We start from the raw sequence: 22,032 nt of genomic DNA on the forward strand, positions 1-22,032 counted from the left end.
AAATGTGGTGACAAATGAAAAGAAAAATTTAATTCTTGAAACCAGAATGAAATAACACTTCCATACCAGAATAGATAACACCTGCTTTCTGGTTTTGCTCTTGAAAACATTATTTGTTTTAGTTTCATCACAGCCTCAAGCTACAGATGCCCCCACCTAGTTCTGAAGTCTTGGAAGTCACATTAACTTTGGCTCCATCTCTTCACCCATGGAGTAAGCAATTGGAACCAGGTATCTAAAATCCTTTCTAGAATTTTACATCCAAATTATGATCCATTTCAAGTGTAGAGACCAAATTCAACATAAAACCCCCCCCCCCAAAAAAAAAGCATTACTATCTATTCATGAGTCAGGGCTAATGCCAAATACCCTCTTCTGGGTTTTAAGTTCTAGCTTCTCAGCACAGCCCCTCTGAGCCATCTTGTTTCCCCACACACTTTCGAGCTTACTCATGGCCTCTTCAGTAATTGCATATGGCTCGTTTGTCCTCTAAGCCTGAGGAAATATCCACCCAAAGGCCTATGACTACCCAGTAGCTTTCATTCACCCACTCACAAGCCCCTGACACTGGCAAAAATATATCTCATACCCTACACTTTTTGCCTCTCCTAAAACAATGATCACTCCTGGACAGTGGGTGAAAACTGCACATCCCAAGGACTCTATCTAGATTTTGTGATTTAGAGTTGATGAGGGTGAGGCCAGGACAGCATTTGTTGAATAAGTTTTCCTGGTGATTCTAGGCCTAATAATTTGAATACCGATTTTCACCAACTCCGTTGTCACTCAAAAAAAAAAATTTTTTTTTAAAGGCAGCGGTATAAATTAGATTATTTTTATCATATACGAACAAACACAATGGCGGGGTACAGAGACGGTTCAAAGACGTGTTCTATGTTCTGCCCAGGAACCTGGCAGCGCTGGTGATGCCTGCTTTCCCGGGCCAGATAGGAACTCCTGGAGAGGAAAGCAATAACGCCTGATCACGTGTCTGACGCCCCACGACGTCTCCGAAAAGGAGGAGTCAGTAGCGGATACCAGTGAAGAGAGATGATCAAGCCCTTCACCCAAACGCCGACCCCAAAGCAACGCCGCTCCCAGGCGCTAAGAGACCCCAGGCGTCCGCCCCCTCTGTTGCCATTGACAACGGTGGCCCGGCCCTCCCGCCAAAGTCTGCGTGGCTCAGAAGGGTGGGACTTCCTGACCTTGGAAGCCAATGCGCATGCGGCTGTCGGTTGGCGGCAGAGAACTTCCTGTCGCGTGATCGTAAAGACCAATAAAAGCGCTCACTCGGGGTCACGTGTTTCCGTTCCCATTAGCAACCAGAGGCTTCTAAACAACCGGCCCGCCCTCCTCATCTTCTAAGATCCAGCCACCCTCAACGACCCCGGCTTCGGCGAGGCTCCACCCGGTCTCTCCTGCTCCTCTAGGCTGCTGACTCCCGCCCTCCACCATGGTGAGTAGCCGCCCCTCTGGCGCCGCATCTCGTCGAGCAGAGGGCGGTGGCCGGGACTAGAGATGCGGAGCGGGGTGGCTGGAGTGATGGCGTGGCCTGCAGTGGGTGTGCGTCCGCTCCTAGGCCTCCCCGAGGCCCAGTCGGGTGTCCGAAGCTTCGTTAACTCTAGCTGAAGCCCCTCCGGGATAGTCCTAGGTGACGCCCTTCCCTTGAAGCGGGCCACACTAGGAGAAGGCCACATCACTTCATCCCTCACAACCCTGCCAGGGATGCCCTGGCCAAGTCTCTCATCGCTGGTGGCTGGTGAGGGAGAGCTGGGCGGCACCGGCTGCCAGTAGAAGGCGCAGGGCAGATTCTCATTGGATTCCAAATACTCCCAAGAGTTTGTTGTTGTTGTTGTTGTTTGTTTGTTTAAGAGAAGGCAAAGCATTTGTTTTAACAGTTTAACTTATAAACTGGCAGAACATACACATATTTTTCAGGCAATTTGTGGTGTATATTTACAGGTTCAGAATATATAGTGGAGCTGAGCAGTGAGTCACCCATGTTAAGATTTACTGATCATGCAAGTCAGGACTCTAAATTCTAGTCCATTGGTCTAGGTGTCTGTTTTAATTCCAATACCATACTGTTTTGATCACTATAGTTTTTTTTAATATAATAGTTTATTTTTACATCATTTTGTGACTTTTTCCATCTCAGTTGTAATCCTTGTGACTCCCAAGAGTTTTTATATACATACACATACACACACATGCACGCACACACACCTCTCTCCAAAAGGCCTGCTTTCCTTGTATGCTGAAAACACATCGCTTAATCTTTCACAGTGATATAGCAATACCAACATAAATAACATTTTTACTTAGAATACTGCACAGTATGGAAGTTTTCAGAAAAGGAACGAAACCAGGATTTGGGGACACCACTGAAATGGACTACCAAGTACCCTGGCAGTCAGAATTCCGCATTATGCTCCAGGTTCTCTCTCACTACTGAGACTGACCCCGTCTCTCCTTGAGCTTAGAAGTTGCCCTACTCATTCTCTTGACTTCTATTAAAGATCAAAAACAAGTTGCAAAACTAGTCATAGTGATGTCACCAAAAAATTGACATGGTTTCTGTTCTGTCTTCCTGTAATTTACTTAACAGCTAGGTCTTTGGCTCAGGTTCTTAAGTAAGTTGCAGATAGTAATTGTGATAGTGTTAAAATGATAAATGAGATAATGCATATAAAGTAGTACAGTGCCTTTTAAAATATTAGGCAGTTCCTTTTTTATTACTAGGCAGTTCCTTTTTTATTTCATTTTCTTATATTTATCACAGTGTATGAATTTGGGGGGCATAGTCAGAAAGAAGAAACTATTTTTGATACCTTCGCTCTCCTTCACTTTATGGCAGAATCTCAAGACACTAGCTTGACAGTGCTTTGGTAGGATTCTTCCCTAGTGTTTTCAGTTCTTTTTATTATCAACAAGATATTTTAAAAAAAAATTAAATTTTGATTTCATGTTTTAAATAGGTCCCATTGAATTGAAATATTTTAGAGCCCATCATATCTACCTCTCTAATAGATGGTGTCAATGAACTTACATGACTTGGTAACAGTTGAATAACTAGACTTGCTTTTTAGTCCAATGCTGTGCCCATTTATATCACACATCAGCCTAGTCCTTTTTCTTGCTAATGACTTGACCTGTGCATGTATCATATACAGGTTTGTATCGGGAAGCAATGGTTTATGAACACCCCCTCCTGGTCGGCCCTATGTATCCTATTCAACTTAACTGCCCACTTCTGCTCCGTTTCTACACTCGCATCCACTTTAAAGGAACTTCTCTGTCTTTAGTCTTAAAGATATTCTTTCTCAGTTTGACTAACTTCTTGGTCTTAGGATAGTCTTTGCTCTTCTTGACAGAAAGACAAATAATTAGCAGATATGAATTGACCAGCTGCACAAGGCATTATATAAGTGTGGCTTAAGAAATGGTTCATGCCGCTGGGAGCTAAAAGTCTAGTTGGAGATACAACACTGACAACAAAAAACTAGTATGAGGTAGTACTCAGGCTGTACTGGTACCTAGTAAGTAGCAAAAATGCTGTATACTAGTTTTTGGAGGAAGGGTTATGACCCCATAACTAAAGTTATGGAGAGTCTGTTGGGAGGCTTCACCAGGTCTGTAAATCAGGTTTGGCCCGGAAGGGTGTCCTGGGGCGCCCTTAGACTGGCTAGTCAGAGCCATTGTGGTCACTGCTTCTCACCTCTGCTCAGCGATGTTACATTGGCTCCTGGAAATCAGTTTTGGCGGAAGCATTTCTACCATAAAAATTAGCAAGGGCTACAGCCAGAGCTTCAAACTCCCACCCCCAACCTGTTAAACATTTACCAGCATACCACTGGGCAGGATTTGGATTCTTGGGTAGGAATGGAGAAGTACTTTTAGGGTAGGATCAGGATAACAAGAGCAAAAACAGAACCAGGAAATGTTACACTTCAGAGCTGTTATTTACAGTAGAGTCCTAGGAAACAGGGTCAGTTTGAGGAGTTTGGAGGGCTGGAAAGTATAGATATATTACTTTAAACAGTGAAGAATGAGAATTTCTGTTTGTGGCCTTTATTTTTTTTAGCATTGTGCCATGGTTTTAGGCATTTCTCAGTCGTGAGATGTTCTTTCCTGTAAGGATATAACCATAAAGCTAATGTCACTTCTAATGGAATTGTTCAGTTGTTTTTTTAATGCCCAATGCTAATCTGTCTTGCAGTCACAATTCAAATACATTTGCAACACTATCATGTACATGTTCTTTTAGTCATTTAAATTCTGCCATATTCCAAAAAAGACTTTAAACAGCAGGGTTAAGTGTGGGCGCTGGAGTTAGATTATCTGGTTCAAATCCCCATGTACCACTTACAATTTCAGTGGTTTTAGAAAAAAATTACTTTAGCTTTTCATCTGTGTAGTGGGAATGATCTTACCTTATTCATAGAGTTGCATTGAGGATTAAAGGAGATTATTCCCAGCACTTTAAACCTCTGAGTGACTCTTAACCGTTGTCATCATTACTATTATTTCTAATGTTTGACGTTAGTTCAGGGAGTTGACTAATAATCAGTGTAAGCTAAGACATAAGGAAATCTTTCCTTTCATATTGCCTAGCCCCTAATTATCAGATTAATCAAATAAGATAGTCATGGAATTTAAGTTGCATACCTCAGATATGTCTGTTCACATTGGGCAGAATACCTCAACCGGTTATTTTGAAATATTAATCTACAAGATGAATAAACACTAAAGAGCATCATGATATCTTGGTTTATTCTTAGATTTTTAAATTTTAACATCTAACCATAGTTAAAAACACTATCAGAGAAGAAATACTTGGTGAGGCCACACAGTGTCCGAGGCAGGCCTCTGTGCTGTGCTAGAGCTAAGCCTGCACAGGAGGCCTGAAAGTCAGGCCTTCATCTATAGGAAGGTTGTGAGCGATTGTTATTCTTTTTTTTTTTGCTTTGTCTCAGTATTTTATTTATTTATTTTTTAATAATATAATAGTTTAGTTTTACATCATTTTGTGTTTTTTCCCATCTCAGTTGCAATCCCCTTGGGCTTCCCATCACCAAATCACCCATGTGCCATCACCAAAGTCCAGTGCATTGCCCTCCCCCCACTGTTTTTGATGTGATTGTTATTCTTAATGTAAAGATAATTCTGACTTAGTTCCCTCTATTAGCTGCTGTAGTTTTCTTCTTTTCAGTGTATCTACAGAATGAGAAAGAACATTTTTAATTTCTAACTAATAGTTATCAGGCTCTCAAATGGCTTAAAATAAAGGCCAGTTAATGGTTATTCAAAAGCAAGTTGTATTAAGTGGAGTGAACTTAAGTTGTAGCAGATTCAAAAACAAACCCAAAACCGAGGCTTAAAGAATACAGAAGTCTTTTTCACTCATCATCAGTCATCTAACCTTTCTTAGGTAGGTGAGTGGGTCAGTGCTACTCCCCGAATTCAGTGAGGGGTACAGATCCCTTTCTTTGTGCTACTCCTCTCACCCCTAGGGTGGAGCTGTTCTGAATTTGGTTCAGCCAAGTCACCTCCTCCAGATCTCAGGAACAGGCTGTGGCAAAGGCCCACCCCGGTCTCATGACCCCGGCTCTGCAAATAACCCATATATCTTCTGCTCACATCAGTTACTGAGACAAGGGGGGGCTGGGAGGTGTCCTCCAGTGGATGGCTGTGTACCAGGAAGAAGGGAACGGAACTGGTGGCCAGCTAGTTTCTACCATAGGGCATCCTGTATATTTTCATTGTTGGCCCCTTTAATACATCTTCAAGATTAACAGATCATTCTTTCTCTTCCAGGCAGAGTTGGGCCTAAATGAGCACCATCAAAATGAAGTTATCAATTATATGCGTTTTGCTCGTTCAAAAAGAAGCTTAAGACTCAAAACTGTAGATTCTTGCTTTCAAGACCTCAAGGAGAGCAGGTATGTGAAAAATCTAAGAAAACCATCTAAAGGGAACTGGTTACCTTTCTGATAGCCAGCGTGGAAACGCAGTGACAGAGGCCTGCATCCACGCCCCACATTTTCACCGTCAGTCATTGACTGAGAGCATCTCCACTGATCCTGTGGGTATGTGAAACTCAGAGACAGCCAAGAAATCATATCGTGGCAGGAGCCATCTGTTATCAAGCGTGCCCCTGTGATAATTGGGGGGGGAGGGGGGCAGAGTTTCAGAAGGGCAGTCAGGAAACTGAAGTGGACGAATGACTGACTTACTGTATTAAAGATTCCAGAACTTTAATTACTGGAGTTATTAGTTGAAAGATTAGAGCCACAAGACATGGCTAATTAGCAAGAAAACTCTTACACAGTTTATATTGCAGAATGAGGAGTGGAGAAGCGGCAAGAAACCATGAAAAGCTTGCTGACTAGTTCTGATGAGCAGCAAGTGATGATAATTTGGTTGGACCAATAATGGAAGATAACTGAAGTCTGTAGTTAATATATGTTTGATCTAGAGATAATAAGAAAACCAAAGAAAAGGGCTAAATAATGAGACAGGTAACTTGGGTATCAGATTTTGGCCACTCAAGTGTCAAGTAAGATGTAAATGAAAACGGCTTCCAAGCAACGTCAACTGTTATAAAGCCATGAACTTGGCTCTGTAGCAGAGGCCATCAGTGTAGGCGATGTCCCTCTAACCCCCAATCTGATCATCTGGCTTCCTGACACCAGCAGATGTGAGCAGCAGTTTAATTGCAGAGGGTGAGCGCACCAGAGAAGGTCCTTCATTGCTCACTGGGCAGCCAGTACCTTCATTGCTGGTTCTAATAAGGAGGCAGGGCTTCCAAAAGAGAGATTTAAGCACATTTGATATGCTCTGTTAAAGACTAGAGAAACATTGTTAATACGTTCACTAAGGACTTTTAACAAAATAAAATTTTGGGTTTTTAAGAAGGGCTAAATTTTTCATCAAAAAGAATGAATGGTAAATCAAATACTGTTAGCTTGAGTAACTATTGTAGAACTCGGGTGCAACTCCCTTCATTATGTCCCTTTGGAGGTAAAAAAGAACATGAATCTGAAGTTGAGCCATAGCTCTGCATTAGCTGAGGTCTGAGGGGTAAGGACCCTGCAGTGGTTTCTCAAGGAGTCAGCTGTTGGACTTGTGTGGAGAGTTCTGGAAATGATTATGGGGTTGAATCACACCCAACGGGGCGTGGATACGTCAGTCCACTCTGTTCCCTTCTGTAAAGTGAGAGGATGAGGGCTGGTCCGAAGTTCACTCCCAACCCACACTTCCTCTCTGTGAGAGTCAGTTTTTAATACCATAATTGATGAATTGATGATTTTCTTTCTTTCTTTTTTAATTGAGTGTTCAGTGAGCAAGAGAGCTTTTAAGATATGTATTTTTTCCCCTTTGGGGTCTCAAGAGTGCTAAGAGAAGCAATATATAAGTACTGTTCATTGGTTCATAGGTATTTACTCACATGACTAGTTTAAGAAATTCTTCAGATGCTACCAAAATAATAGAAATAAGGGAGAAATTACACCTCTCAGGTGACTTTTGAAATTGCTAAATGTGATGAGACCACTTCAGGTAAATTAAAGTAAAAAAAATTATAACTGAAAAATTGAAGGAAAGGGCAGCCAGAAAATGCTTCTGATACATGTTACTTGTGTTAAAGGATGTGCGTAATTTGAAGAATAAGCCACAGTTGTATTGTTTGACTAGATATCAAAGATTAGTTGAGCTAACATTATTTTCAGACTGTTTTATTAATAAAGCAAGCTCCCAGAGAGATTTCCACCAGTAGCCCTCTCATCCCTTGGACGACATGTGTGGGTTTTTTAGTTTTGTTTCCAAGGAGCTCATGCTGGTAATGCAGAGGGTTTGGATCGGGGCTGTCTTTCAGGCTGGTGGAGGAGACCTTCACCATCGATGAAGTCTCTGAGGTGCTGAATGGGTTACAGGCCGTGGTCCACAGTGAAGTGGAGTCTGAGCTCATCAACACAGCCTACACCAACGTGTTACTCCTGCAGCAGCTTTTCGCGCAGGCTGAGAAGTGGTACCTCAAGCTGCAGACAGACATCTCTGAACTTGAAAACAGGTACGAAATCTGCACCCACATCTATGACAGTAGAGGCCCAAACATGCTTTAAAAGTTAATGTGTGGCTTTGTGGCATCTTTTGTGGGGGCTGGCAGAAGAGAATATCTGGGTTGGGTGGCAATAGAACATCTTGTTACTGAACAGTATCAAAGAGCTCATTAATTCCAGAAAGTATAGTAAAGTTGGTGAAATGGAAATTCATTCTAAGGAAAGGAATACTAGAACCGAGGCAGGTCTGACCACCAGCTCCCCGGGTCTTTAAACACAGCCTCAGCCCATCAGCTCCCCGGTGTGTTCAGTCACACTGGGGGTGACCCGTCAGTAAGGAAGGAAACGTTTGACTTCATCAACTGGGGAGAAAGCTTTGTGAAACTGACTTACTAAGAAGCTGAGAAGAGTAGTCAAAGATTCTCTTAAGCTTCTGCATAAACATCTTTCATTACCTTTGCAAATAAAAGAAAATAAGTAAACCATCTGTCCTTATTGAGAATATATCAAACTCTTTTTTATTGAATGTGATACTCTTTTTCAGTAGAAAGTAACAAATCCCATTTTTCTGCGGCACTTCTGTTAAAATCCGTTTTCTTTGGACTGTAGTGGTGAATTATTGGTGTTTGGATATTGGCTGTGATACATCTGAAGAGGTGTGGACCCTGTAAATCAAATGTTATAAACCAATGTTACCTCAATAAGAGATAAAATCATTTTTTCAAAGTCAAAAATAAGTAAAACAAAAGATAAATCAGGTTTGTCTATCTTGACCGTCTACTGACTGCCAGTGTATATTATGAAATACAACAATCTCCCAACCGAACTTCAAAAATGAAAATTTGGCATAAATATTAATCTTGCGGTTTAGTTCTAGCATTGTCGACTGCTGATAGTAACTTTACACCCAGTAGTGCAAAATACAGGGTGCTGTGGAGGATTCACATTTGAGTCCAGGTGGTTTGTTTTTGACCATTAGTTAGCTGAATGTGTTTTTTATATGGTCAAGTTTTGTCCACTTGCTCTGTTCTCGTTGGCATGTAATAACAGCTTCATACCAGTGGTTTTATTTTTGTAGATAAAGCAAATCTAGTTAAATAATATTTTTTCATATTTGCTTTTATTTTCAAGAGAATTATTAGATCAAGTTGCAGAATTTGAAAAAGCAGAATTTACATCTTCAAATAAAAAGGTAATTGTTGGTCATTCTAAGTCCCTATCTTAATGCCCAGTATTTAAAATCCTCAAGCCACTCAGCATGCAGAAGTTAAAGTGAAAACTCTCAAGGAAAAGCATTTTGACTTGAGAGCACAATTGGAAAATTGCTTTTAGACTTTCAGGTAAGAGAGAAGAGTTTTGCAAGTAACTCTACAATAATGTATCTCAAACACTTACACACGTGTGTTTGTGTCTGTGCGCTGCCATCATCTGGTTACAGCACACACCTCATTACTCCCTCTAGTCACCTGAGAAACGGCTGTGCCTCATTTTCCCCGCCTCTCAAATGGAGACAGTAGTAATAGTTACCTACTTTTCTTTTCAATCATTCTCGCTATTTACAGTCACCATTTACCATTACATTGTCTAGATGAATCACCAATAGCCCCTGGTGTTGCCTATAAATACCACTGAAATCAATCCATGTGTCTGGACATACCGATCAATTTTTCAGTGATTTCTTTGAGATTTAGTTCTGGCTAAGAAATTTTGGAGTCAGAGGATGTAGACTCTTTTAAAAACTGCCAGAACATTTGGGCCACCTGTAATGCAGTTGCCTAAAAGGATCCTCTTCAATACTACAATCTTTCTCAGTGTCTGGGGTCCATGCAGAAATCTCTCTTTCAGCTCCCACAGGTTGAAAATCCCAGCCCCTAGCATCTGTACTTGTTCTGACTTTGATAGTCTCCTGTTCCTGCTCCCTACCCTCCTTCCCCTCTCATCTATACTAGTTTGTTTTTTTTTAAGAACTCTTATATATATTTATTTATTTATTTATTTATTTATTTATACATACAGAACTGGGGTACAAGCCAGAGGGGATGGTGAGAGGATTCCCCAGAGTGGGGAACAGAACAGGCAGATGGATGAAGAACTCTGCTGAGGGGAGCAGCAGGCGGGTCAAGAGAGGTCTGCCCCACCATGTGGGCCACCTCCAGGGTGGGAGATTGAACTCTCACTGAAGCAGCTATAGCCAGCTTGCAGTGCTGCGTCCTAACCCATTGCACCACCAGGAAGAGCCCTATATTAGCTTTTAAAAGATATGGGGAGCACAGCGTTCGCTTTTATCTCTAGCTTGTACTGAGCACTGTGGGCCAGGCACTCTCCTGGGCACTGGGAGATAGCAGAGAACCAAACCATCAAAAATCCCTGCACTTGTAGCACTGACATCCCAGTATATGTATCTATGGTGTCTTCTACTTAGAAAGCTCAATGACCACCCATGATTTATTCTGTTGCGATTTCACTTTGACTTATGTTTCATTTCAGCCGATCATAGATGTCATAAAGCCAAAACTTGCTCCACTTAATGAAAGTGGCACAGCAGAACTCCTAAACAAGGTATGTTACCATTTTGAGAAATGGCGAACCCTCTTACTCTGTCCTCACCCCTTGCACTTTCGGAGGTAGAGAAAATGAGGCAAGGGGAGGTTGATTCAGGCTTTGGGCCCCTGAGGTAAGTGTCCACCCCAGGGGCTTCACTTTATGATCCCAGATGGGCCAGAGGAAGGTCTGAAGCCACCCGGTTACACCTTTTCCCAGTGAAGAGCAGGGTGGGTGGGACAGGGCTTGTGGTAGACAGTTGAAGTTTATGATCTATGGCAACACTGAAGGGATTTTTTATTATGAAGTTTGTAAGACTTAATTACCAACAATCAGACTTTTTTTCATGACTCCTGTAATTCTCAACATGGTGCTACATCATTTTAGGTTAAAAGCAGGATAGTATCTGGCCTTCTTCCCTCGAAAACCAGGTGGTCTTCCTGGAAGGGAAAACTGACGTTCTAGAAACTGGCAGGATGGTCCTAATCTGTGCACCACAGGTGCCTTGGGGTACCAGCAGACACATGACGCTTGGAGGTAGTGCGGGCAGTGAGAACAGGCTCTTGGACACAACAGCGTGCGTTGTGTCCAACTGTGTGAGTTAACTTAGCAACTGTGTGAGTTAGGTTTTAAGACTAAAAGTTTAAGTGAAATGTTTTCAAGTGTTAAGAATATTTGTGTGTTAATGAAACCTGAATTTACTCACAAAGGAAATTTCAAGACTTCAAGAAGAGAATGAGAAGTTGAAGTCAAGGCTGAAGACCATTGAAATACAGGTAACCGAGGAATACTTGAGCAAAACATTGAAAGAGTGTCTTGCAGACTATGAATACTGAATGTTTTGCTTACACTTGACCATAGGCGACCGGTGCACTGGCTGAGAAGTCAAGGCTAGAAAAAGCGCTGCGGGACTTACAGCTTGATCAAGAAAACCCAAAGGTGCAAGAAGTTTTCACTATCTTTTTTCCTTTTCTAAATAGAATAAAGTTAAAGACTTAATATCAAGTCTTAACTACTATTCGCTGTGCTCTCCCTGCCGCTCCTGGCGGGGCCAGCCTATTGTCCTGGTGCTTGTCTAGGAAAAGCCAGAGGAGAGCCATGTCTACAAACTGTTGGATATAAACTGTTTTATTTTGTTGTCAGAAAAGTCACTATGTATTGTTTTCTGTTTTTCAGAGAAAAGTACATCCTGAGTTTCCTGACAGCCCAATAATTTTACTACTTTTATCGTTCAGAATTCCCTACCAGACTTTTTTTTTTAACTTGACTTTTTAAAATGAAACCCATTTGCCATCCCAACTCTGGGTCACACAGCCTGGTGGAATTTAGGGTGTCATCTCTAGCAGTTCATAAGCTCACTAGTGTCTGCCATGTGCAGGGCACCCCGCGACGAGAGCTGAGGGACCCTGGGAATGTGGCCAGCAGCGATGCCCTGGTGCTCCCCAGGCTGGTGGGGTGACCGAGGTGCACACCCACAGGCGGCATTTGCACTTACTACCCGTAACACCGCGTCACCGTGCTCAAGCAGTACTACTCGTGATGTCAGCATTAAATGATGTTGACACTATGTTTCTCATAGGATTTTGCACACACTCAAGACTTCAATGACTTGGAAAATACAGTTGCTGCTCTAAAGAGTGAGTTTCAGAAGACACTGAATGACACGACACAAAACCAGAAGTCCCTGGAGGAGAACCTAGCGACAGCTAAGCACGACCTACTCAGGGTTCAGGAGCAGCTGAGCATGGCTGAGAAGGTCAGACTTGTGCGTTCCTGCCTGTTACGGAATAAACCATGAAGGGAGCAGGTGTAACTGAGGGAAATGCAGGTTCCCCTTACCTTCTCTCAAGGTGTATGTCAGAAGGACTTATCATTTCTGGGCACCAGATTCTTCCATTGTGGGAACTGAATTTTCTGTGATCACTAACAAAACAAAACCCCCCTCCTTCCTGACTGTGGTACAGTACCCCTCCATGGGTGGTTCACACCCGCTGCCCTGCACCCCATTTGCTCTGCTTGTCTCTCCTCCAACCTGGGGGAGGGTAGGTGGCTTTTTCTTAAAGTATCATATGCCTTGTTTTTATATAAAGTATGTGAAAACTGAGTTCTTGCTTTGGGGATTAGAATCTTAAGAACTTGGAGCTAAAATTTAAAAATCTTTTTCAAAGAAATACTACTTGGAATTTGGGGAAAAGTATGTGCTTATTGTACCTAAAAATCAGTTTACTGGGCCCTCCCTTTTGGCGCAGGGATTAAAGCACAGCATTGAGAATCTGAGGCCACTTCCGCATGAGTTCGATTCCCGCCTGCCCCGGAGGTGACCACATGGTGTGGCAGACCTCTCCTGGCCCGCCCGCTGCTCCCCTCAGCAGTGTACTTCCTCGATCTGCCTGTTCTGTTCCCCGCTCTGTCTCTGGTGAAGCCTCTCACCGCCCCTGAGCCTTTGGCCTGTACCCCAGTTCTGTATGCACAAATAAATAAATCTTTAAAAAAAAAAATCAGTTTACTATTTCAAGTAGTTTTCCTGTATCTAAGGCATAGTATATCAGAGTTATTTGCTGACATTTTACTTGGGAAAATGTTGCTGTTTTATTGGCTTCTCATTTGAATGAATATTTTTTGATAGTCTTGATTTTTTTTGGAAGTAGATTTTTAAAAGTTAGAAAATTTAAGCAGAATATTAATAAAATTAGAGAAGAAATAGACATTTTCATCAAAATTGTTCTTTCCTTAACTATTAGTAATGGGCTCACTGTTTTCACTACGTAGGAATTAGAGAAGAAATTCCAACAAACAGCAGCTTACCGAAACATGAAAGAGATTCTTACCAAGAAGAATGACCAAATCAAAGACCTGAGGAAAAGACTGGCCAAGTAAGCCATGCTGGTCATGCCTCTCGGCTTTGTCTCCCCACTGGGCTGGTGTTTGTTTCCCATTAAAGCTAAATAAGCGTGTGTCCGGAGAGGTCAGGCCGGCAGGTGGTGACTCTGTCATGTCCAGAAGCCCACATCCACAGGAAGCAGGGGCGCACTTGCCTGGCCTCGTTGGCAACACCCGCGGGGCTTCTTGTTAGGTTCAGCTGCACGTAACTACAATAGGCTTCTCCGGGCAAAGGGTTTACTTAACACATGTCAGATGTGAATCACAGGAAACTTGAAAGTATTTCAACACCTGGTCAAGGGTCAGACTGTGCCTTCAGGTTGAGAGAACTAGATCCACACAGACGAGTGCTGTGGCCAGTGTGGCCTAGAAGCCCTGATGCCTGTATAGCATCTCTCTGTGGCCACATACTGCCCACAGAAGGACATGGCCAGTTACAAGAACTCACTGCCCAGAGGAAGCCTACAGCCATTGCTCCCACCACATCGTTACAGTTTTTTAAGTCTTCCTGATACAGATCTAGTCTCTCCATCAGAGTCATGTTTGTCATCAGTTTTTGCCTGGGAACTATCTTGACAGGCCTTCATCAGGGTTCTCAAATAGACCTAGGATCATTATTGAATTTATCTGTAGAAAAGTGAGTTTGTTAACTCTTTATTCATATATAAGGTATTTGTGGCAGCCGGATCCTCTGGGTAATTACTGAATTTCTTCAGTAAGCTATCATGGAGCTAAATGCCTGCTATAGACATGGTCTGAAGGTCCCCACTCTGTCCTGGCCACTCTCCCACCTGCTGCAGGGACCCTTTCAGGGTCACCAGCACACACCCTGAAAGTGTCTGACTTCCACAGTAGCAGTGGTTTTAAGTGAAATGGTCAACATTAATAGCTAAGTCACTGGAGGTGTTTTAGGTAAAATTCACTGGTAGCAGCACAACAAAAAGTATCATGGGTCCTCCCTGGTGGCACAGCAGATAAAGCATAACACTAAGAAGCTAAAGCCACTTGCACATGAGTTCGATCCCCGCCTGCCCTAGAAGTGATCCACATGGCGCAGCAGACCTCTCCTGACCCGCCCACTGCTCCCCTCAGCAGTGTACTTCGTCAGTTGGCCTGTTCTGCTCCCCACTCTGTCTCTGGTGAATCCTCTCACCACCCCTGCACCTTTGGCCTGTACCCCAGTTCTGTATGCACAAATAAATAAATCTCTATTAAAAAAAAATAAGTATCATGACATTGTTCTCTAAATTTCTGTCTTCCAGGTATGAACCTGAAGATTAAAAATGTTGATTTCACCTGGAAGCTGCCCCAACATGAAATATAAGCTGTTTCTCAATCTCAGGCATGTATTTTGAAGCAGTTTGTTATATTCACTCTTTATTTTTCTAATATTTAGACTTTGCTTCTAATATTTAGAACTAGCGTTCCTATTTTCCCTTGCCTAATTGAGAAGAAAACACTGACTCTGGCCAGTAGCCTCAGCCCCTCTTGCCAACTGCCCCCATCTTAATTCCTATGCAGTGAGACTCTTTGTAGCAAAGAGGAGATTTTTAGAGTGGAAAGAAGAATCTTTATTGCCCACTGGCATAAAGACTGCCTTTTTCATAAATATTAAAGAACTATTCTTGTGCATTCCCCAGGGTGCATGCTAAATACAGTTATTAAAGACAGTTATTATAAGCCCTATTTTTAAGATAAAACCTAAATTAATTGTCTCTTATCTGATCATCAAAAGAGTATTCATTTACTGAAAATGTGAATACCATCTGTTACAGGCGACACTGTTATTAATTTTAAGGAGAATTAGGTGAACACGAGGATTCCCTTAAGTTCCTCTGCTTCACACAAATGCCTTGTCCTGCAGGTAGGCTGGACACTTTTTGTAGCACAGCTTGCCGCCAGTCTGTATTTCTGGTGGAGAAGTCAGATCCATGCTGTACTTCTGTAGTTAAGAAAGTACTGAACTTACAATAACCTTCACGTGTTACTTTCCAGAATATTCTTTTTAATGACATCTTCAATAAGAGCATTCTTTCTAAGACTTATTGTATTCAACAAAACTCAGTTACCAGTTCTCAGATTCAACTTTCGGTTATAGTTTATTTTTATGCATCTGTAATAACGGCATTTCAGGAGGGTTTGATTCTATTTCCATATTTTCTGCTTTTCCCTGAGTGATTATGGATAAATCGTTAGATATTAAGCATTATATTTGCAGCTGTGCAACACAACAAAATCCTATGGATAAATAAAATCCGTGAAGCAGCAAGTGCCTCAGACTGCAGGCAGTTACTTGTAACATGTGATTTATAAAGTAGCTGTTCCTACTCTCAAAAGCAGAATGTCACCCCCTGAATGAATGCTGGCTGCCAGGAGCGCTCACTCCACTTACACAGGGAAGATTTGATTCCCAGAGGAGACTTGACTGGCTGGAGGATAAGGTTCATTATTTTCATTCAAGCTTTCAATATTATCCTTGAATTTGTTGGGATTTTTTTGTAGTCATGTTAAAATATCGAAGGAAAAAATGATAAAGACTAAGATAATTTCCTCACAAAAGAACACAGAAGACAGTCTTTAACCCGTGAATGAATGGGGGGCGGGGGGGGCAATAAGCCAACATGCCCTGAATCAGAGAAGGGGAGGTCCAGTAAGCCAGCAGGCTCCGCATTGCCTTCTTCACTGCCGCTCCTCCTGAGGTCACGCATCAGCTGTGTCCTTCAAGAGCATTCACGGAGGGTTCCGGACAGACCCCATGTTTCCTTAGTGCAAATGTGATACTGTCCAGAAACCTGTTCCATTATTACGGACCAGGATCTTCTATAAAATTCAGAAACTGCACTCTTGATTAAATGACTAGCATTCTTAGACATTTAATTATTCTTCTCCCTGAACTTTACTTTGTTTGCTGTTCATAGGGAAGGAGGGAGATACTTTGGGAAACCTCTATTCCTGATCAGAATTTCAACTTAGTGTCTTTAATAGCAATTTTTAAATATTCTATGTACAGTGTTCCAGTTCAGTAAACCTTCAGCAATATTTCTGAAACTTTAAAATCTAACTATGACCCACTAAGATTAAACAAACATAATAATCGCTGGCATCAGTCAACATGAGGATTCTTTCACGGACAAATCCATTTTGTGTTCCAGTTTCATCACTGTATATTGTGTTTTTAATTCATGTCTTCATGCATGAGGTTTAAGTTTTTATTTTTCAAATAGACTCAAGATTTATCTCAATTAACTGTCAAAGGAACCCTTTCCAGTCTGTCTGTTTCAGGTGTCTAGAATGGGGGCCCCACCCCGGCGGCACCATCAGTGTGCTAAGCTGGGTAGACAGTCTGGGCATGTGGTCCTTGCCACAGAGCTTTGGCCTCTCTAAACTATGACTGACACCTTTTGTGGACAAAAGTAAAGCATAAAGGATGTCTGTTATTTCTCCTGTTAGCATTTAAGTGCTTATTTTTTATTATATATGGGCATGTTGAATCTATGGCAAATAAATGTTTCTGAGCACCTGTGTCTTATGTAACTCTGCAAGGAAAACATGTTCTATATTGAATTATAACCCTAGCTGATGACTTCTTTGCTATTTGTTTTCACCACTCTGGTCAATTAAAAAGGGCCCAGAGGAATGTTCACATACATGGGTGAGTTCATATATAGTAGATAGTAAACATTTGGTGTTAACGGTGTCCTTCTGCTCATTGGTAAATCCTTCTGTTCTAAAGCTTTGCCATTAGAAACATGATGTCTGTCACATGAGTAAGTCTTTTAGAGATCAACCCATCTCAGCAGAGTATTATTGGTACTTATGTAGAACAGTAGGATTTAGACAATAGTATTTAAACCACATAATTTAGCCCACTTTCATAGAGCCAGAAAGAGCCCCTGGGGGACGTCTCTGGCTTTAGCGGCTGAGTTGCCAGAGCTCTGGGTCTTGGTGGAGTTTGAGAACAAGGGAATTAAACTTTATTGGCCCAGAAAACAAGGAGCATGGACTTGGCTAAAGTCCAGTGGTCTGTCTGGGTGTGGTCCATCTTGGTGCTAAGCGAGAGCCCCCTCAGCTGCAGCTCAATGGGGTACAGGCTCATGACCATCTGGGGAGGTAGGGGGTGTCTCATGGAGACCATGTGCCCGACCTGGTCAGGTCTCAGGTCTGTTGCTTCCTCCTTTGACAGGCTAACTTGATAAGCTATAAAGAAATAGCACAGGAATACATGGGCTTGGGGGGAGGGGGAGGATTAGTACAAAACACCACGGGTGAAGAAAAGTTATGGCAGCAGGTACCTGGGCCTAGAGTCAGATTTATTTAACCTCTTATTTACCAGCCCAGTAAAAATGATGGGACAGCAAAGTGCTACCCATGAGCCCTAGCCCTCTGTCTCTGTCATGGACCCTTCCTGTCTCAGAAAATCCTTCATATTTTTTTTTAAATACATAACAGTGAGCCTACTATTGAATTAGTAGCTTATTAAATAGATTTTCACAAGCAATTAGAAAAGAAGCTCTAATCACCAAGAGTCAGCCAGTGTCTCCCTAGCAAGAAATCATAGCAGACCAAACTCCCTTGTCTTTTTTTTTTTTTTTTTTTTTTGTCTTAGAAGGCAAGGACTGTTATTTATTTTTTAAGACTGCTTCAGGACCTAACGTGATGCTTTTTTTTTTTTCAAAGTTTATTTTTTTTTTCCATCTCAATTATAATCCCCGCGGGTTTCCCATCACCAAATCACCCCTGTGCCACCACCATAGTCCCGTGCATTTCCCTCCCTTCCCCCCCCCCCATTTTTGATCCCATTCCCCACTCCGCCCCCACAAAATGTCTCTGGTATATGGTTGTTCATTATTTTTGTTATTTTCTCGCCTGGTCCATTATACTCCTGCTATGAGTGAAACCATCCGGTATTTTTCTTTTTCTTTCTGACTTATCTCACTAAGCATGATCTTTTCCAGCTCCATCCAAGTTGCTGCAAAAGACATGTTAAACTCCCTTGTCTTTTAACAGTGAGAGAAGCATACCAGGGTTTCAGCCAGTGCGTGTCAGGGGCCTCATGCTAACCCTGCTGTGAAGGGCGTACCTGGAGTCTCCCACATGAGGACCCCAGGACTCAGTGCTTGGAGTTTGAGAGTGATTCGAGAAACTCCTGTGGGATACTAAGGAATTAAGACAATGGGAGGCACACTCCTACTGGGGACCCCAAGACACTGCTAATTCTAGATTTTCCCTCACCTCAGCCAGCATTTTTGCTGGTCAGCATTGCTTTCCTAACAAGATCCACCAGACCCCCTCTCTCAGGGGAGTAAGAGGCTACCACCTTTGGGATGATACTAGTCAGGATCCCTATGAGCCCTCAGATATATGTACTGGCAACACTTAACCTGATAGGGAAGATACAGGATGGAGAATCTGGTTTTCCCAGGGTGAGGTTACCCCCACTGCACTCTGGTTATGCCGACCCCTGAGGTTTCCCCAAATGTGGAAAACTCAACTGCATAATTTATGGTCGTGAGGGACTACATTCCTGCTCGCATCTATTTATGAAAAAAAAAAAAAAGAAGAGAAGCTTATTGGACAGATCAGGGAAAACCCATGCTTGAAATGCACATCAGTTCTAATAAAGAATTGTTGCTTCTTCCAACGTGGAAGAGGCCCCATATAATCCTGGTAACACGAAACTGTTCTAGAATGGTAGCGGTGTATCAAGGGCTCAGTAAAATTTCTGCTGCTAACATTTGGACATTCATCAACAGTTCAGTGAGCCACTTTTATACCACGGGACCCAGGCACAGCTTCCATCCCGCCAGCAGAATTACTTCATTTATCGTGCAAGTACTGAAGTAGTGAGGACCAAGGCTGGTGGACATTTACCGGCAAGTCATTCTTTCCAGCTGACTGTTCAGCAGCTTCTGCCATGAGTATCCCCTGGTGGGCACTGACACGGGTTGAGAGGACCCATTCCCCTTAACTTACCGAAAGCTTTCATAATGTCAGGTACAGGGCAAAAGTGCCCCTCTCACTTTTCAATACTGTGCTGGAAATTCTTGCTAATGCAGTAAGACAAGAGGGGGAAATAAAAGGCACCCTGATTAGGAAGGAAGAAATGAAGCTATATTTGTCCATATGTGACATTGTCAGTGCAGAAAAGATGAGAGAGAAAAATCCTAGAACTATTAAATGATTATAACAAGATTTCAAGAGCCTGGATAATATACAAATGCTAACTCTTTCCTGTTTCCCATCAGTGAGCAAGTAGAACTTGAAATTAATAATAAAGTATTTACTTTAGCACCCCCAAAATGAAGTACTTCAGTATAAATAGAGCATGTACAGAATGTGTACAAGGAAACTTTGATGAAAGAAATTTTAAAACTAAATACATTGGGAGATAGGCCATGTGTGTGGATGGGAAGGCTCACTATTGTCAAGATGCTGGTTCCTCCCCACTTGATCAGATTTAATGTAATCCCAGTGGAAAACCCAGAAAGTTACTTTATAAATACTGACAAAAGTTTATTTGGATAGGCAAGAAAATCCAGACTATCCAATGCAATAATAGAAAAAAAAAAATTGGAGGACCGACACAGCTGATATTAAGTAATAAAAAGCTGTATTAATCAGTGCCAGTGTGGCATTGGCAGAGAGACTAGACAAGGAGACCTGTGGAACAGACAACCCAGAAGTCAATGCACATGGTAACAGTCAACTAACCTTTGACACAGGAGCAAAGGCAAGACAACCAAGCAGAGTCAGGCTTTTCGGCAAATGATGCTGGAATAACTGAACAGCCCCATGCAAAGGGAAAAAGTGAATCTAGCACAAACCATATCCCTCACACAAATTAACTCCAAATGGATCATAGACCTTAATGTAAAATAATAAACCAGGAAATAACAGAAGAAAATCTAGATGACCTTAGGTATGGCGGTGATATTTTAGATAAAACCCCAAAGGAGTGAGCCATGAAAGAAATAAGGGAGAAGCTGGTTTTCATTAAAATAAAAACTTCTGCTCTGCAAAAGATAATGTCAAGCAAGTGAAAAGACAAACCACAGTCTAGAGGAAATATTTGCAAAAGACACATCTGACAAGCGATGTTATCCAAAGTATACAAAGAAATCTTAAAACTTACAATAAGCAAATAAACAACCTAATTTTAAAATAGGCCAAACATCTCAACAGTCATCTCACCAAAGAATATCTACACATGGCAAATGAGCATATAAAAACAAGCTCTTTATCATGTCATCCAGGAAATGCAAATTAAAGTGAGATATTACCACCCACCTATTAAAATGGTGAGAATCCAGAATACCAACAGCACCAAATACTGACAAAGATGTGGAGTAACAGGAACTCTCATCCACTTCTGGAAATGCAAAGTGTTACAGTCACTGGGAGACAGTGCAGGAGGTTTCACAAAGCTGAGCATACATATTCCTGCTATGACCATCCAGTCTTCACACTCGTGAAGCCTTGTGGCTGCATCAGGCCAGCGTAGGGAACCACCGGAAAGATTCAAGGTTTTACTCTGAAGAAAATTGTTGTGAGCCCTGGAATGATAAAATCTGATGTTTCAAAGGATTACTCAGTGGCTGTAAGAGAACAATGTTGTAAACTAATACAGTTGTGATGAGTAATTAAAGTGCATCTATACAAATTGAAAACTGAGCCATTTTGATACAACAGTTTCATTATTAGGTGTTTAACCATAGATATATAAAGATACATCTATAAAGGTTGCAATAGCAACCATAAAATCTCATCAATAGAGCCTCAAGGTATAGTGTGATTGAATCTGGAGTTTTTAAATTGAAGTAAAACATAAAAATGCACACAACATAAAATTTCATAAGTAAATACTGCCTTTAGCATCCAGATGGAGAATTACCCATGATCTGCCACTTGGAGGCTTCCTGAGCTCTTCTTAGAATACCAAAATACCCTCCAAAGGTACCCACTCTCCTGACTACTTGTACCTGAGATTCAGCTTGATGTTTCTGAACTTTCATATGTGGATTCATGAGATATACACACTATTGTGTCCAATTTCTTTGAACACTATATGAGCTTTGTCTCCATTACTATTGCTGCAATTGCTTGTTCATTTTCATTGCTGTATAGTATTCCCTCGTGTGAATATTCCACCACTCATTGATTCATCCAACTGTTGCTGGCCATTTGGGGTTGTCCTGGGCTACTGACAAAGAGTGCGACCATAAACAACAGGTGTGAATCTTCTAGCAGTGACAGGTAACTTTAGAAGTTTCCTACTCTGCCTCTGGTGAATCCTCTCACCCCCTTGCCCCGCACCCCAGTTCTTGTATGTGTAAATAAATAAATCTTTAAAAAAACAATAGTGCCATAGCTGGATAACACATAAAAGCTCATCATCAGTGGATGCTGTCCCCAAAGTTTTCCAGTTGGCCAGTTTACATTCCTACTACCATCTTAGTATGTGAATCAATGGGTGAATCACACCTGATAAATAAGAAACATAGTTTTCTAAATAATGATAAGTACCAAGGAGACAAAACAAAGCAGGGAAGAG

The 22,032-nt window shown here is 41.8% G+C and overlaps 1 protein-coding gene across 1 annotated transcript; it reads left to right on the forward strand.

The window, feature by feature from the left end:
* The first annotated feature begins 1,345 nt into the window (after positions 1-1,345).
* On the forward strand, positions 1,346-17,141 carry LZTFL1 (leucine zipper transcription factor-like 1). Its single transcript, XM_004676246.2, has 10 exons — positions 1,346-1,456; positions 5,818-5,942; positions 7,877-8,071; positions 9,192-9,252; positions 10,548-10,619; positions 11,312-11,377; positions 11,463-11,540; positions 12,181-12,357; positions 13,371-13,474; positions 14,744-17,141. The coding sequence occupies exons 1-10, from the start codon at positions 1,454-1,456 to the stop codon at positions 14,760-14,762; spliced, it is 900 nt and encodes a 299-aa protein (XP_004676303.2). The 5' UTR covers positions 1,346-1,453; the 3' UTR covers positions 14,763-17,141.
* The last annotated feature ends 4,891 nt before the right edge of the window (positions 17,142-22,032 follow it).

Source organism: Condylura cristata, unplaced genomic scaffold (assembly GCF_000260355.1).
Source record: "Condylura cristata isolate star-nosed mole 26May11 unplaced genomic scaffold, ConCri1.0 scaffold00004, whole genome shotgun sequence".
In the NCBI taxonomy this organism is placed as follows: domain Eukaryota; kingdom Metazoa; phylum Chordata; class Mammalia; order Eulipotyphla; family Talpidae; genus Condylura; species Condylura cristata.

What these genes read in the sequence shown, in the direction of transcription:
- LZTFL1 (XM_004676246.2), top strand. An exon ending in CAAGACCTCAAGGAGAGCAG is followed by an intron (nt 5,943 to 7,876) that starts GTATGTGAAAAA and finishes GCTGTCTTTCAG; the next exon opens with GCTGGTGGAGGAGACCTTCA. An exon ending in AGCTGAGCATGGCTGAGAAG is followed by an intron (nt 12,358 to 13,370) that starts GTCAGACTTGTG and finishes TTCACTACGTAG; the next exon opens with GAATTAGAGAAGAAATTCCA.